Raw genomic sequence first — 16629 nt, 5'->3', positions numbered from 1 at the left:
TATCTATCTATCCATCCATCCATCCATCCATCCATCTATCTATCTATCTATCTATCTATCTATCTATCTATCTATCTTTTTATCACCATCCCTCTATAACTTTCTGTCTTCATTCATCCATCAATGTCTAAAGCCAACCATGTGAAAAACAGATCTACTAGAACCTCAATAATGTGAAAGGATATTTGGATGCTGATTTAGAGCACTTTCATGCGTAACTGGCTCAAACGTCTTGATTTTGTCCATCTGTAAATCTGCCTGTGTGTGTTTGTGTATTCATCTCTTATCTACATATCCCATTGCTATCACCTGTCTCTTCTTCATTTTCTCTCATTGTGAATTTGCAGATTTGCCATCTACCAATCGGCAACTTCAAACTTTTCTTCATCTCTCTATATTTCACTTTCTTTGCTGGTTTATCCAAGACCCTAGGAATGAAAGCACTGAGTAGCAACCGTAATGTTGCCGTTTGGAATGCAGAAACCACAAATTATATCAGAAGGTATAAAAAAAAATAAAAAAAAAAATCTTTAGAAGTGAAGGACATGGGCAAAACCAGGAGGAGAAGGAAAAAAGAAGAAGAAGAATAAGAAGTCAACATTTGTACAATGATGGTGGGAGCCCTTTCTTTGAGCTCACATTTTCTTTGCAGGGGAAAGTTGGTTACAGTGCTCACTAAATGTGACTAACCTTGCATTAGAGGAGAGGAAATAATATGTCATATTTGTAGTCATTGTCTTTGAATGCACCGCTGAAGTATCGTTCATGTTTTCCTCTCTTGACCTTGATTTTGGTCAGTCATCATCGATGGACGCTAATCCGAGGAACAAACGAGTCTGAATTGTGAACACTAATACACGACCTTGGGGTTATCAGTGTTTAATCATTCTATGTCTATCTTCTGGTAGCACACATGAAATGCTGTTTAACTTCGTCGATGTGGTTCGCTATGTAATTAGAGAGTAGCAAGGTCCATGCTTGAAATAGCAGGTAATGCATTTTTAGCAGCCTTCCCCGTTCACTAGAAAGGGGAAAAAAATAGAGCGTCAACTTAATTTGTCCTTCAGCTGTTAAATGGCACAGGCAGCGGATTCTTGGAACATGGATTTTCTACCAGGGTCCCATCATTACGGCGTTTAAATTAGGCGAGGGTGTACGATACATATTGCTGTGTTTTCTCTGCAAGTTCCACCCTCGTTTTTTGGAAAACACCTGGCTGAAATATCACAAAATGTTGATTTCCATGAATATACAAGAATAGAAAAAGAAACTGATGCACACAACATGTGTAAAAGTAAGGTTTGACCAGTGACGTTGTGTCAGGTAAAAAAAAAAAAAAAATACAAAGTAGCGATATTGAGAAAAAAAAAATGTTAATGCCACTCGACCTTTCAGACCTGGATCTGCCTCATCTTGCTAAACCCACATTTCATTAATGATTTACAAAACATATGTATCATTCATGTTTAGTGTGGTAATCTACTGGATATGCATTGACTGACCCGTCCATAAGTGATGGTCACTGAACTCACCATCATTTTATGAGGCACATACATTGTAGGTACCTGTGTTTATTCATCAGAGGAATCTTTTTAGATTATCTTTTAGATAATGTTGTAGATAATATCTAAATTATCTTTTTCATTGTGATATAGCAGATAATGATATCTGCTACTGTATACGCCGTTGTTTTCGCGTACAGATATTTTCGCGAATGACGAGGTCATAGACATTTTCGCAAAATCGACGCTGACGCTTACGTTAATGCTCTATTAACAAAGCGCATGTTGTTGAATTCGCGATCCAACTGCATTTCGCGAAATTTGCGAAAATTAAACCTTCCCGAAAGTAACGGTGTACACAGTATATCATGAGATGAAATGATACCTTTGAGTAATAAAACCTGACATTTCACTGATTACAAACATCATTGTATAGTACCCCAATGTACAAAATAGATGTGTTCATTTGCCCGCTTTCATTCATAAATGGCTAATCAGTGTCTGAGAGCTAAAACTCATTGATTTTATTGAGGTTGTTTCAGATACGATTGTATAGTATGTAAACTTTTAGTCTGATATGTCAGCTCCTGATCTGAGATTTTGGATACACAACTTGAATGATGCCTTTATCTGTAGTGTAGTAAAGGGAAATAGACTACTGTATATGCCATATATTTTGCGGGTCTAAATTTTCGCGAATCGGGACTTCCCGACAATTTCGCGGGTGGTTAAATTCGTGATCGTGGAGTCCTGTACTGATCGGAGAATAATGTATACGCGTACGTCAAATTCATATCGGCATTAGAGTCAATATTTTCGCATGTTTTTAATTTCATGAATAGCAGCAGACTCTTGAAATTCGCAATGATAAAAACCTCGCGAAATATTTGGCGTATACAGTATGCAAGTACCTTTAGTTGCGTACAATTTGACTCAGCAGAAGAGTCAACTTTGTCCCAGGTTTTTCTGAGTAGCCAGCCTGATAAGGGGAATATGCACTTAATTACTTAAATGGCTCTTGCTGTCTGTTTTGAGAAACCATGGGATGTCATGCATTGCTTGTCTTTATGTACAAGTCTCTATCTATCTATTTCTCTGTCTCTATCTCTCGTGCTCCCCCCCCCCCCCCCCACAGTCTATCTCCCTCTCTTATCGTTTTGAATGCACACCTTCTTGATTGGTGTTGCAAACAGAAGCAGAGTGGACTTTAAATCTACTCGTTCCCTTTGATTGTGGAATTGCAGCGTACCTGGCTCTATTGTTTGTTCTTGAGTAAATAAAATTGCTCCTTTCGAGGAAATGGAAGGAGTGGGTTGTGTAGATTATCTTCTCTTCCTCCCTTTGTCAGTTCTGGTGAACAGAAAAAAAGGAGTTGGCAATCGCTCGCTTCTTCTACCTGGGAATCGACGTGTGTAGAGAAAATTGGATTACAAGTGCTTCAGGAGAAGACAAATGTCCTGAATTACCAGTTGCTTGTTCTACATGTAAAATCATATATTTACAGGGCATTGAGAGAATTTATACCAATGGATACTTTGAGGACCAGAGTGAGAAATTTACCAGTACTGCAACTCCTATGACCAAAGACGTCTGTGGGCACAGCAGAACTGAAATTCTCCATTCATATTCGTTATATTTTGTCATTTGAATGAAGTCTTAAAAACACACAAACAAACACACAAACAGTAGACCACTACTACATTTGAATTTTGATTTGAGGGTCTGCTTGTGTATTTTCTCTGAGAAATGTTTGATTCCTAGTAGTACTAGTAGTGGAGATGTGTGATGTGACATCACTGATCCAGCTATGGAGGAAAACCGTGCAAATCACCTGTTTGTTCCAGTGCTTTAGTGTTTGAAAGTTACACTGATTATGATTGTATAAGCAGTGGTCAAATTGATAGTTAGCTCCTAACCAGTGAACATATCCTTGTTTGCTGTGTGACAGCGATGCATAAGAGTCACGCGTACCAGCCCTGGCATCAATGTCTGTCTATGTCTCACAGAAGACATCACATGCCATATGAACAGTCAAAGACTGGGAATGGTGACCACTGCTTGTTTGAGAGATAATATTTGGGCTCACCAGAAAATCTTCAGCATGGCACAAATAAAAATTCCTACAAGCATTACAAGAAGCACCCTCTATGAAAAGCAGACTAATGGGGCAACTTTTAAAATCCAAAGTAGCTCTTTAGAGCTGTGACTTAGGTAGAGACAAATAGCTGTCTGTAAAACTGTTGTGCCTATATGTACCAGATGTCAGTTTGATTGTGATGGTGGATTGGCGGATGAGTGGGAGGTGGGTGTAAAGGGAATGGGCTCATTGTACCTCAATATTACCAGGTAGGTGCTGAACATATCAAAACAAACAATTATAAGCACTACTCTTTCTGACTCCTGTGCTGCATCTATAAAGATGTTATTGGTACTTGAAACTGAGTAGGCCTACTCATTTTAGGAGGCTAAATGTTTGAAAAGACCCTTTCCTTGTCCCTTTCCCCCCTCATAACCCTCCTCAAAACCTCCTTCCACCACCCCACCCCGCTGTCGTCCAAATGGGTCTCACAGTGTACCTCCCTATTTATTACCAGTATGCCTATTTGTCAAGCCGATCTCTCCCTCCGACCCACAAATGTTCACCTTTGCAGCAGTTCACTTCATTTGCCATGCACATATCAGAATGAGTGCGTTTTGAGATTGGTAAATGCATGCTTTAATTCCTCTTTCTAAGGGTTGTCTGTCCTTGGCTTGACAACCTACAAGCAGTTCTCCGAAATATGGCATTACAGTTGGCAGAGATTACATCTGAAATGCCCCCAGCAGGTACGCTAGGGTACACTCCAGTCACGTACAGAGCCCAGCCTGGTGAATCTAGGCCGGGTTGAACCAAAAACGGTCTGTGCTTTTGTGTTTGCCTCGGTTCTTCAGGCAAAAGAAATGTGCTTTTTATTCTCAGCTCTTCAGCTGTATGCATTCAATCAACCTTCTCAATTTGGAATGAAACTATTTGAAATTATTAAAGGGATAGTACAGTATTGGTGGAGATGAGAATTGGGCTTTTAACTTTTTGCGAGATACCAAGAAAACACTTACGAAATAGTACAGAGCATACCATTGTAAGAGGAATTCAAAGTTTATTTGATGAAAATCGGGTTTGGAATGACTGAAACATTCAAAAACAAAGTAAAACAAAGCGATCGTAATAAAGTGTGGGTCCCACACTTTACTAGAATCGCTCTGTTTTGGCTATCTCAGCCATTTCAAAACCAATTTTCATCAAATAAACGTTGAATTCCTCATGGAATTACATGCTCTTTCATATTCCATAAGATGTTTCTCATTATCTCACCAAAAAATGTTAGAAACCTGAAATTAGGTCTCAACCAAAACTATACGATCACTTTAACACAACTGTGCTGTTGATTATCCGTATGTCTTTGATATGTCCAAATTGTGCCATAAAGATTTATAGGCCCTCTTTCAAATTTGATTGCACATGAGATATGGCTAGCTTTTCACTGGCAAGTTTGTTTTTTCCTTGTTATCCAATCACATTCTCTATTCATATTCCTCAATTGCCCCTCCCCGCCCCCCTTCTCTCCCTTCTCTCTCATATACATAATCACTCTCGTGCAGCCTGAGTTTTTGCACCATCTCCTTGAAATCTTAGCCTAATTTGAAGGAGTTTTATTGGTCAACTTATTTGAAAGTATTGTTATAGAGCTATTCTCTTATGTACAATTGTCATAACATCATGAGAGTCTGTCTAGCTATCATACAGTAGCTGTGCACTATCAAATGAAGGCAACAAGAAATAGTAGTAAACTGGTACAAAATTTTAGTTGCCTCAGAATCTTCACAGAAATGCATCTATGAGTTTGTTTGTTTGTTGTCGTTGTTCGTTTGGTTTTTTTTTGGGGGGGGAGTGATAAAAATAATGAAAGTTTTAAATAGTGCATAGATCACAAAACTTGCATGAAGCATCATATTGAAGTTAACATGAGACTCGACTTCAGAGTACAGGGGAGTATTTTTTTGACCAGTTGAGGACGGGCTAAATTTGCTATTTTTGCATTTCCCATAGACACCTGCTCGAGTATACTCGGGGCTAGTCTTCAATGGGTGAAAGGTACTGTTTACCATTGAGAGCAGTTACTTAAAAGATGTTCGATTTATTACTTTTGATGCACATGTGTAGGTCAATTGTATCACAAAACATCCTACCATATAAAAATTTTGCAATAAAGTGTAAGATATAAGGAGATAACACTATTTTTCTTAATAAACCATAACTGTACTCGGTTTAGTCTGGAAACAATCTTATTATAATCATTGTTCACAATTTGTATATTCAACAATACTTATCATTGATTTCACTGGTTAACATTATTACATTGGTTGTTTCCATCTCAAACTCACATTGTAGAACTATTTTGAAGCACTAAAGCTGGATTTTTGTTTCATCTGCAAATGGTAAATAATGCCTTTAATACTGTCAGCAGAGATTTCAGACAGCATACTAAAAGGAAACACTGAGCATAGGATTTACCTACTCCACCAAGAAGGGAAAGTGATAGAGAGTAGTGTTATGGAACCAGACCACAGCTGTCCTTGGGGGCTTATATTCTTTAGAAAGCCGCTGCAATCATCCGGAGCCAATGGATGTTGACATCTGTAGGCTTTTTTTCAAAATTCTGAAAGAAGAAAAAGGGCTCTCACCAGCGGCTTATGTATGACATGACATGAAATGAACCGTAATGTGATACGACAGTTTGATTTTAAGGAAGTCATATCTTATTTGCAGTATCCTACAAGGGCCTGAATATGTGCATGTATGGTTTTAGGCCTATATATATAATACAAGTGTTATTGAACCAGACTAGACCATACACACACACACACACACATACACACACACACGCACACACACACACAAACATCATGATCATATATTACGACCTTGATGCAAATTGTATTTTAGGTAGAATGCAAATGCAGGGTGCCATACAAATCTGTTTCGTATTATCTGCAAAATATCTGCAAACTGGTTGTGACTCTGCCCTTTTCTTAACAATGTCGTCTGTGTTATTAGCTGTTGAAAATCAAAACAACTATGCATTCGATCAGAACCAAATGCAAAGTTGCATTTGATATTTGCATATGAAATCAAATGCAAATCCTTTCAGCAACCCACTTGTGTTTAATACAAAGTTGGGGAACTTGCATGTTTTTTAGTTGCATTTAGACCTACACACAGAGTCTCCAGCAACAGGTTCCTGGTTGGACAGGCATTTAGCGAGTTTGCCCCTGTTCTTGTGTCCAGACCATTCCTAAAAACAAACTTCTTCTTTCCATTCCATCCCCATCCTTACCCATTCTCATGGTGGGAGAGGGGGGGGGGGGGGGAAGTGGCAACCCTTCGCCATGCTGTCTGATATCCTAACGAGCCAAATTTTCCCTCCCGCCCAAAGCCAGACTTAAAGTTTAAAACCTAGGTGTAAATTAGATCGGTCTGGTTAATCAAGGAGAGACGACAGTGGTAAAATTGGTGATTATAGCATTAAGAAGGGAGAGGGGGGAGAAAATAAGGGGAAAAGGGAAACATTGTAATGCGGTAAGGATTGCCAGGGTTAATCTGACAATGTCAATTGAGAAAAACTAGGTTGAGGTACAAATTTTGATACTTGTATGAGTAATGTCTGCTCCTTGATAATGCATTTAATCTGTATTAAATGAGGCTTAATCGCTGTATTTTTGAAGACAAGAATGCATTCCTTCAGGCCTTCTATGTTTTAAATTTGCAGATTTTTCTTCTTTCTCTGTTGTAGAATCTTTAGTAGTCTTTGGAATAAAAATGGTGTATGGTTTTACTAATATTGTTCAGGGAACCAAAAACAGGATTCTTTCAGAATTTTCAGGCAGAAAAAATGTGTAAAGATATGAAAGAAGAGAGACTGGGGGCAGGATAATGTTTCCCGTTATGTTATGGACGTAACGGGTGGAAGGAATGTGCGCGTTTCATTAAGAGTAAAATTTTGTGTCGTTTTCATCATAGCATTATCCTACTGTGACTCCACAAACTGTTTTAGGGTGCAGTTATCTAAAAACTTTCTGAGGCAGAATCACGATCCTAAACGCGTTTGAGTCATTTTCAGGGGTTAGATAAACGCAACCGTGTTTTCAAACGCGTTTAGAAACGCCGTTTTGAAACGCCTTTCAAAGGGCATTTTGAAACACGTTTGAGACCACGATTGCCATTCTGTGAGTAGATAAACGCAATGCCGTTTTGAAACGTGTTTATATGTGAAGGTCAAATCCCAGCTGTTTCCGGTTGTGCTCTCTACCCATTATTTGTGTGTGACGGAGGAGGCATGTTTGGTGGTATGCAGTTGACCTTTACTTCCCGGGTCAAATGGCGCAAAGCAGCTGCGCAGTGACACCACTCGAATCGCGATTGTATGATGGTTAGATAAACGCGGCTTCCCGAGAATCTTGTTTCAAACCACGTTTGCAAACACCGTTCCAAACGTGTTTTGAAACGTGATTCTCTCTCTCAAGTTAGATAAACACAGCCCAGCCTTAGTCTCTCCCAGCCACAACAGCACCAAAGCATAAAGATTCATAACTTTTAAATGGATTATCCAATTTTCCTCAAACTATGCTGATATGCCCTACTTAGATTTCTATTCTTTCTATTCTATTCTTTTCTGTATCTCAATGAACAATGGTCCCAAGCTTCAAGATGGGAATTTTAACCAAAATGTAGCTTTAATACTCTTCTTCCATTCTGATCTACTTTGCAGAACAAGGCAGCCCTCTTTTGAATAGGATCTGTCTGGTATTTGTCTAACTTTTTTGACCAAAGAGTCCCAATTCTTGGAAAAGGGTCATTTCTCTCCCCTAGGGTTATCTTTTTTTTCCCCTAACTCTGTGTGCAACCAGAGAGAAGAACAAAATATCTTCGAATACAGATGTTTTTAAGTGCGCAGACATTTTTTTTTTTTTTTTTTTTTTTTTTTGTGGCATAAAGGTCACAAAGAGGACAAGCCTGGTATGACCTGTTCTGTGTTTACCATGAGAATGAATGAATTTTTGATCAAGGTGAGCTCCCACTGACAATAAATGAAAGAAAACTGATAAAAAATAACCTCCCCAAAAAAGAGTAATTGGCTGGGGGGCTTATTTTTGTCTGAACCGCCCCACTGATTCGTCCATCAGCCAGCGCTTGCTCCAATTAGCCCGCCAATTCACACTGTTGTCCATTATCATCTGTAGTGCACCTACTTTGGTATATACATTTTTTTTTCTATTCTTTTTCAGATGCTCGCCCCATATACCATTAGTAATTTGTATCATATTGGATGGTGCCTAACCCCATGTACATATCCACATGTGGGCACGCACACACACAAACACACACACACACACAGACTAACTTGTGGAAGAGATTAGTCTGTGCTCAAGCTTGAAGAATATTTCAGGTGCATGTTTTCAAGCTGCAACTGCCCTATCATCATTCAGCATTTGATTCACTAGGCCTTTTCACATCAGCCCGATGTTTCGAAATAGTGTGCTATTTTCTGACTTGGGAAATTAACCCAATCACGAAATAGCGTGCTATTTGATAATTTGAACACAAATTAGCGTGCTAATTGTATCGCTCTGATCGAGAAAATTTCTCGAGTCTAACTTGGAAAATTTCTGAAATAGCGGGATAACATAGCAAACTAGCGTGCTCTTTGATAATGTGAAATCGCCTCAAGAAATTAGCGCGATGCATCCCATCATGCCTAGCATGTTTTTTTTTTTAAAGCGCACGCTCTACTGGTATACCCGACACTGTTTGCGCATGCTCAGCTGTCGAGTTAGCTCAAAAAAAAAAACATTCCGACTAATTCTCTTCGGGCTGATGTGAATTGGAAATGAAATAGCACGCTAATTTGCGATTGCAAAAAATATCTCGAGCTTGGATTTTTATCGGGCTGATGTGAAAACGCCTGTTCAGTCACTTTCCATTTATTTTCTTTATTTAGCCATTCATTGCCTGTAAAGAATGCAATGAATTCCAATTGTCCTTTTTATCACTCATTTTAAATGATAACATGTAGGCCTAAGCATTGCACATTCAACTTCCCCCTCCCCCCCCCCCCCAACACATATCCAAATTCACACAGACACATAGTTCTTTGTAGATGGTATCTGCGGTCTGCACAATTCCTTCAGGCACTTTGTCCAATTCTTCTTTTGTGTGTTTGTTTTCCCTCAGAGCCAAGTCAGGAGGAGGTCCACCAGCAGCAGGCCCCTCCCAGCACGCCCCATCCCGATTCCACCAGGCCCCACCCACTTCCAGGGACCTCCAGCAGGGTGCAAGGTCAAAAGGTCATGCAGACAGCTACCATGGAGGTGAGGATGGGGTCAATATGATTTCCTCTTTAGGAAAGAAAAAAAGTAAAAAATAAAACCATCTTTGTGGGTTTTTAATGACATCATAAGTGCTAATTGCATTTACCATCGTCCAACAGTTATTTAACCCCACTTCTGCAGCCTTAATGTGCTATCCATTTCAACAATATTCCTGTCTCGGCAAAATCATTAGCATATCAATATAGAAGAGCTCTTGTCATACTCCTTCCCAACACTGCCAGACAATGTTTTAAAAGCAGAATGATAATGCTTCTCAATGTTTTCCCTTCTGTGCTATTAGGGAGCTTTAGATGTTGACGCGCGGACGTTTCAGACGACGAGTGTGCTGGACGTTCTCCTCTCCCCTGCGTCGTGCTGAAAAGTAGCTTTAGATTACGCTGGGATGCAATGTATAAAAAATAAAATCGCGCCCCCATATGATCAGTGCATGAAGTAGTTCTCTACGTTGCAAACTGTGCGGACGTAAATATAGCCCAGTACGCGTATTGAAAAACTCAGGCGACGCAAGCTAAAAATAGATCGACTTGAAGCGCGCTTCTGCGCACGCTCAGAACATGTTTTTTCCCTCTGAACGTCCGCGCGTCTAAAATCTAAAGCTCCCTATTGTGTCTCGTGTCAGTCTTAGCTATGCCAGTCATTTGTCCCTAGTGAATTCCATTTGTTCATTGTTGTATAGTTATCAAAATTGCAATAGATGCACTGGTTGCTTGTATCAACAGCTCATGCAGTGAATGACCATATCCCATTATACAACCAATACTCAGTCAGAGTGAAAAAATTTCCAGATTAATGACATTCCATATTTTGTCTCTTCTTAGCTGATGCAGAAAAAGTTGGATTTCAGACTGATAAAACTATCAATGATTACAATGTTAAACTGTGCATGGTTGGCTAGGCAAGTATTTTTTATGAGGTGTGCTGTATAATTGTGAATAATGAGTAAAACCCATTTGTTCTGCATTGTGACAGACAAAAGAAGCACACCTCGGGCAATCCTCTCCCAATCACGGCGCGACTCCTCACCAAGCGCCGCCAGGCACCGAGAGTCACCAGTAGAGCAGGCCCAAGAGGCTCTCTCCCCTTCTGCCTTCACTTCAGACCGACCAGAACACGCCACCAAATGCACCTCCGCCCATCAGTCGGTACAATCGGAGCCACCACACATGCTTCCCCCTACATTGGCACCATCCAAGGCACCACCAGTGTCGTTAATCAAGGACGAGAGACCTGCGCACAAAGGTGGTTCTCCCAAGATCCTCCCACCAGCGTCGACAGAGAGGGTGCGCAGCCTGAGCCTCACCAATCAGAATGCGAACTTTGAGCCAGGAGCCCCGATGCAGGCATTATCCACCAGCTCTATTCCATTCTCCTACGAGGCCAAGACGCCACCACGGGTGGACGTCAACCCCGCCTCGGCCTCTCCGCAGGCCATCGGCTTGGAGAAGTCGTTGGAGAGCGCCACCGAACGCCTGCGTAAGCTGAGCAGCTCCTGGGGGGACGACACGGTCCAGGAGAAGGACGGGATAGAGATGAGGACAATGCAGCATGGAGAGGCATCCGGCAGTTACCATGGTGATGGGGATGATGCGGATGTAGGGGATGCTGGCAGTAGTGTGGATGGGAGCCCTCGAAGAATGAGATACGGGAGTGATGTTCAGGATGTCTAAAGAGGCTTGGTTGGTGGTCTGACAGTCAGTATGGCATGAATGGATGGTGTTGATGTTTGCAAGGATGTTTGCAATGAAGATGACAGTGATGATGATGATTACAACATAAAATTATGCATTATTCATGCTCATAACAGTAATGACATCAGTAATGGTGGATGTTATTCATGACAGACATCTAATGTTCGAACTTTAGGACAATCACAGTGCTGGCACTATAAATGGAGTGTATGATGTTTTTATCTCAGAATGTCAAAATGTTGTTTTCCATCGGACGAAATTCAAAATATCACTAACACAGTGTTCTTGCCAGTATTATGTAATGTGTCAAGGTAAAAGGTCTCGCTCATTGACTGTGGACTCTGTTTTTATCTGAAGCCAAAACCTGTTTTGGTACACAGGTATACTTTGAAATTTATTTTTCTGTATGATTGGGTTTTCTTTTTCTTTTTCTTTTTTCTGTTGTTAATATAACAGTTTCTCTAATGCGACACAAAAAGCTGTGTGATTGCCATAGTTATAGTGATGCTTCAAAATGTTGTCTGATAGTATGTGAGACGCCACAGAGAAATGTTTGCATGGCAGACAGGCTGTAAAAATCACATACAAGGAATCCAGTCTGATGAGGTGAGTTTTCCTAACATTTTGGCTCCACAAAGCTGCATGAGAGAAAAGGGCATTTGTTCAATCCCTTTCCACCTATTTGCACAAACAGCAAGGTGGATGCCTGTTGCCCAGTCATGCTCAGAAATCCTCCAAATCAGAAAAATAAAAGCTCCCCCCTCCCCAAACAAGGGGACCCTGGATAGCCCGTGTGGCAAATAGGAACCTTCTCCCTCATTTAGCCCATCTATGGGTCAGCACACACACACACACACACACACACGCTCATTTTCCGCCCCTGCGATTTGTCACAAGTTCAACCTCAGCGTTGGCGCCAAATCAGGCGCAGCTGAATTTCGTAGAAAAAAAGGAGGAGGGGAGTTCACCGCCAGGTTAAGGCGGGATCAGAGGGCGAGCTGGGGCGAGGCGTCGACGATGTGCGACACCGGCAAGGGAGGGAGCAGGAAGGCTCTGCAGGTGGGTAGACGAAGAGACAAGGGGCGCTAAAGTGTGGAGGGAGGAAGGAAGGGAGGGGGAGCCTTTGGGGTTTCTCATCAGGGAATGTACCTGTCACCTGGCCCAAATTTGGCCACTCAATAGGGCCAGCCTTGCATAAAAATAATTTCAGCTTCACCTCACAGTTATTAAACAGTGAGAAAAAAGAAGAGGAAGGAGGGATTGAGGGAAGGAAGAAAAGACAGCAAAAAAGAAAAAAGGTATAGACAGTATAAAACCAAGCTAATATTTGACTGCATTGGATATGTAGTGTTATGTTTTGTCCAGGTGTTATATATTTCAGCGAGTACATTGGCAATGTTTGCTCCATTATTAAACCTGTGTTCATAAACATCTTTTTTTTTTATGTTGTCCTCACAAATGATCTACTTCTCCATGCCACAGTATCTTTCCATTTAAGACAAATCAAAGCCTTGATGGAGAATGTCCTTTCAAATTAATTGTTTATCCCCAAAACTGAGGGGGAGATTAGGCGACAGAAACTGTTCCAAAAATCATGTTATACGAAGCTCGAGTGAGGGGTTTTGTATGGTTGATATGCTGAGACCTGCAATGTGCAATGTAGCAGAGGTGGCACTGCAATTCACTTTGGAATGTAATTGCGCTATTTTCCTTGACTCAATTCATGGAGAACAAATTCTCTAAAGGTTGGGGAAACTTTTTTTTTTCTCTCTCTCTTTTTAACCAAAAACTGTGAATTTGGTATTTTGTTGTGTTTTTCTTAACATTAGCAAGTTGAAAGAGACTGGTATTGGCAGTATTTATTCTCACTGAATGACATTGTTATGGTTGACAATGTAAAAAGTGTGTGTGTGTGTGTGTGTGTGTGTGTGCATTGCATGTTGTTTGCACCTTGTCAGGCGTCCTATTAAAATGTAGAATGATGCAGACATTCTACTGCATGGCTCCCAACACCCCCCTCTTTTTTTTCACACAGAGGATTGCATTAAATTCATCACATCTCTGTGATAGTGTGTGTGTGTGTGTGTGTGTGTGTGTGTGTGTGTGTGTGTGCCTGCAAATAACATGGCAATTGATGGAATGTGCAGGTAGGTTTTTTTCTTTTGTTTGTTTGTTGTTTTTTTTTAAGAGTAGCAGCAAAAAAAAAAAATGAAACTTTGTGTCGTCCTATAAAGATATTCTAAATGTAGGTTCTTAAAAAGGTTTTGTTAAGCGGCATGTAAAAGAAAATCTACCTTTGCAAAGTATGAATGGCCTCACAGAAATATCAGTACTCAAATCAGTAATTTCTCTGCGGAGAATATTCCAGAAATGAAGAAACATGTCACATTCAAGAATTAATTCAAACAAGCTGTCCCATCACACTCATGAATAAACCACTCAGTAATGTAACCTCGGAGAACAAGGAATGAAAAGAACATAACTGAAAATATCGTAAGGGCTATGCAAACTTTTGATGACAATTTGAAAAAAAAAAAAGAATCACAAGCCTCTTTGTCACAAAACAGCAGAAAAAGATCCTCTCTCTCTCTCTCTCTCTCTCTAAAAAGCCATGGAAATGAATTGAATTTTGGATGGGTGGAATATGAACTTCCTGAGGAAATGAGACAAAGAGATTTGTGGGCAAAAGACAATAAACACGTCTACATGTACCTGCAAAGCATGGGTGGTGAATCAGTCAGTTTATAATACTCCTTTCCTGAGCCAGTAATGGTTAAACATGTTTGCCATATTCATAAACCACAAAGAATGGAGCCTGTGCCACCACATGGATTAAGCTTTTCCATCTTTTTTTTTTTTTCAGTGGCTCGCATATACCTCAATCCACCAACACTGCTAGGCTTCCTTTCCTTCCACCCCCCCCCCCCATCTCAATTTTTTTTAGGTCTTTAATGTTTAAATGTGTGTGTGTCAATTTCTCTTTAGTTTGTCTTTTTCTTATGGGGAATGAAGTTATTCTTTGTTGTTGCTGGTGGTATAACTCGGGTCGATAAGTTGGTTTTTTATTTATGGGTTTTTCTTGGTGATGACCACCTGTTTAGCGGGAAAACATGTGGATGCCATGGTCTGTGGCAGCTGGTTTAGATTCATCTGCCATTGTGAATGAGTGTTCAGGTGAGAATCCATTGAAATGGGGGTTATTTGTTCGATTTCAAACATGGTCAAAAGAGAAATCCAGGATGTTCCCACCACTTTTTTTTTTTTTTTTTTTTGTAAACTTCTTTGAAAGGGCCTGCCATAGATTTTTTTTTTTTTAATGTAGTTTTTGTTTAATTAGTACAATATGCCTTCATTGAATAGTAGCAACCGCATTGAGACACACATGTACACACATACACGCACACAGATTGCTCGGAATGTGAATGTTCCGCTTTATGAGTAACACATGTTTTGCCAGGCATGCTGCGGAGAGAAGGGGGAAGGGAGACCTGAGGTGTGGTGAGGAGAGGAGGGTGTGGGACTGAAGAAAAAAGGGGACATACATGACCACACAATGTTTAAGAGGTAGCCACACCCTCTGGGGCCATATGACCCTCATGACACTGCCATCACTTTGCTCATCACTCGGACGGTAATGATCACATGTTCTGAGATTTCTAGCCATGTTCTCATGGTGAACACTGGCTGCTCATTTCCATTTTAAAGCCTGCTTTGGCTGTGATGAGTGATTATAATGAGAAGATGTATTTTGGCAAAGGATTTTTGGTACTTGGACCCGCGCTCACATGCAGCAATGTGAACATCAGTTTAAAGGTCTCCATGTGCATTGAGTTTATTAATCAGTAACTTAACCCATCACTATTGAGACACTCAAATTCCCCATAGATTTGATACATGACACAACCACTCCAGGTAAGCAAGGAGTCAATTATCAAAAGTTTGCTTCTTAATGTTAATGGGCATGCGCCATGCTGGCTAGCAAGACTTTAGATTTGTGCAGGCAGTAATGAACAGGTTTGGCAGTCAGAAATGCAATTTTTTCCCCATAGGCAGTTCCTGTTGGCTGGCTATAGATTTTTATACCAAATTTGTGTTAAGTTCAAGAAATCTATTTGCATGTCAGTAAAAATGTTGAATTTGAGGTAGAAAGTATATTGTTTAATGTTTTGTAGATGTTACGAGGAGTGTCTCTATGAGAGTGTACAGATCCTTTTCAGACGCCATGCTGCACACGGCGTCTGATTGGGCTGAGATAGAGGGGCTGGTTACAGCCATCATCATGAGCAGCATGCTTCATGATTCATATGGTTCATGATGAACGGATAGCATTGATACTTCAAACCAATCAGCCACTAGCTGTGTGTATGTAAGGGAGGTACAGATATTTAGGGTGTGTCCATCTTTCCTTGACTCCCCCCCCCCCCTTGTTTTTTTTTGTTTTTTGTTTTTTGTTTTTTCTTGCCTCCCTTGCCCTAGTATTTGGAGGTCCACCCAAACAAGGAATAACATCCCCCAGAAAACTTCTCTTTTCCCTCCTAAGATGTTTGGTACACATCTCTGCAATACTCATTTGTGGTCATATATAAGCATATGCTGTAAACAGTGTTAATGTCTGTTCCAGAAAAAACATGTTTATTACCTTTTATTTGAATGATAGAATGTTGACTACCCTGGTTTCTGCAAGACATATTTTTAGAGTTCAAAAGAAACAGGTCATGATGGTCTCAGTGAGACTTTTTTTTTTCCAGACTTGTCCCAGTTGTAAAGTGATATGAAATTATGATCTTCTGAAATATGATATTAGCAGATGTTGTTCCATTCACCTCATTATCTTTACTTCTACCCTGTTTTGATGAATAGCAATCACACTGCTCAAATAATTTACAGCAGTGGAAATTGCTGGCATTGTTGCATTGTTCATGCACTGGGTGTGACTATAGATTCACAGAGTTTATTTGGTGTGATCACCTTTCCATGTTCATGCACGAAGATGGCATTCCTATGCCCTTGGA

At 40.3% G+C, this 16629-nt stretch overlaps 1 protein-coding gene across 1 annotated transcript in view; it reads left to right on the top strand.

Annotated features, from left to right (window-relative positions):
• The window catches only part of LOC140232149 (protein CLEC16A-like), a 242261-nt gene extending 230665 nt beyond the window's left edge, over nucleotides 1-11596 (top strand). Inside the window, exons 23-24 of the mRNA XM_072312295.1 lie at nucleotides 9772-9908; nucleotides 10899-11596. Of these exons, the coding sequence (XP_072168396.1) occupies nucleotides 9772-9908; nucleotides 10899-11596 (835 nt within the window). The remainder of the gene's footprint in view (nucleotides 1-9771; nucleotides 9909-10898) is intronic.
• The last annotated feature ends 5033 nt before the right edge of the window (nucleotides 11597-16629 follow it).

The sequence above is a fragment of the Diadema setosum genome, chromosome 8 (assembly GCF_964275005.1).
Source record: "Diadema setosum chromosome 8, eeDiaSeto1, whole genome shotgun sequence".
In the NCBI taxonomy this organism is placed as follows: domain Eukaryota; kingdom Metazoa; phylum Echinodermata; class Echinoidea; order Diadematoida; family Diadematidae; genus Diadema; species Diadema setosum.
The sequence above is the reverse complement of the archived record's forward strand: the minus strand, read 5'-3'. Positions and strand labels throughout refer to the sequence as shown.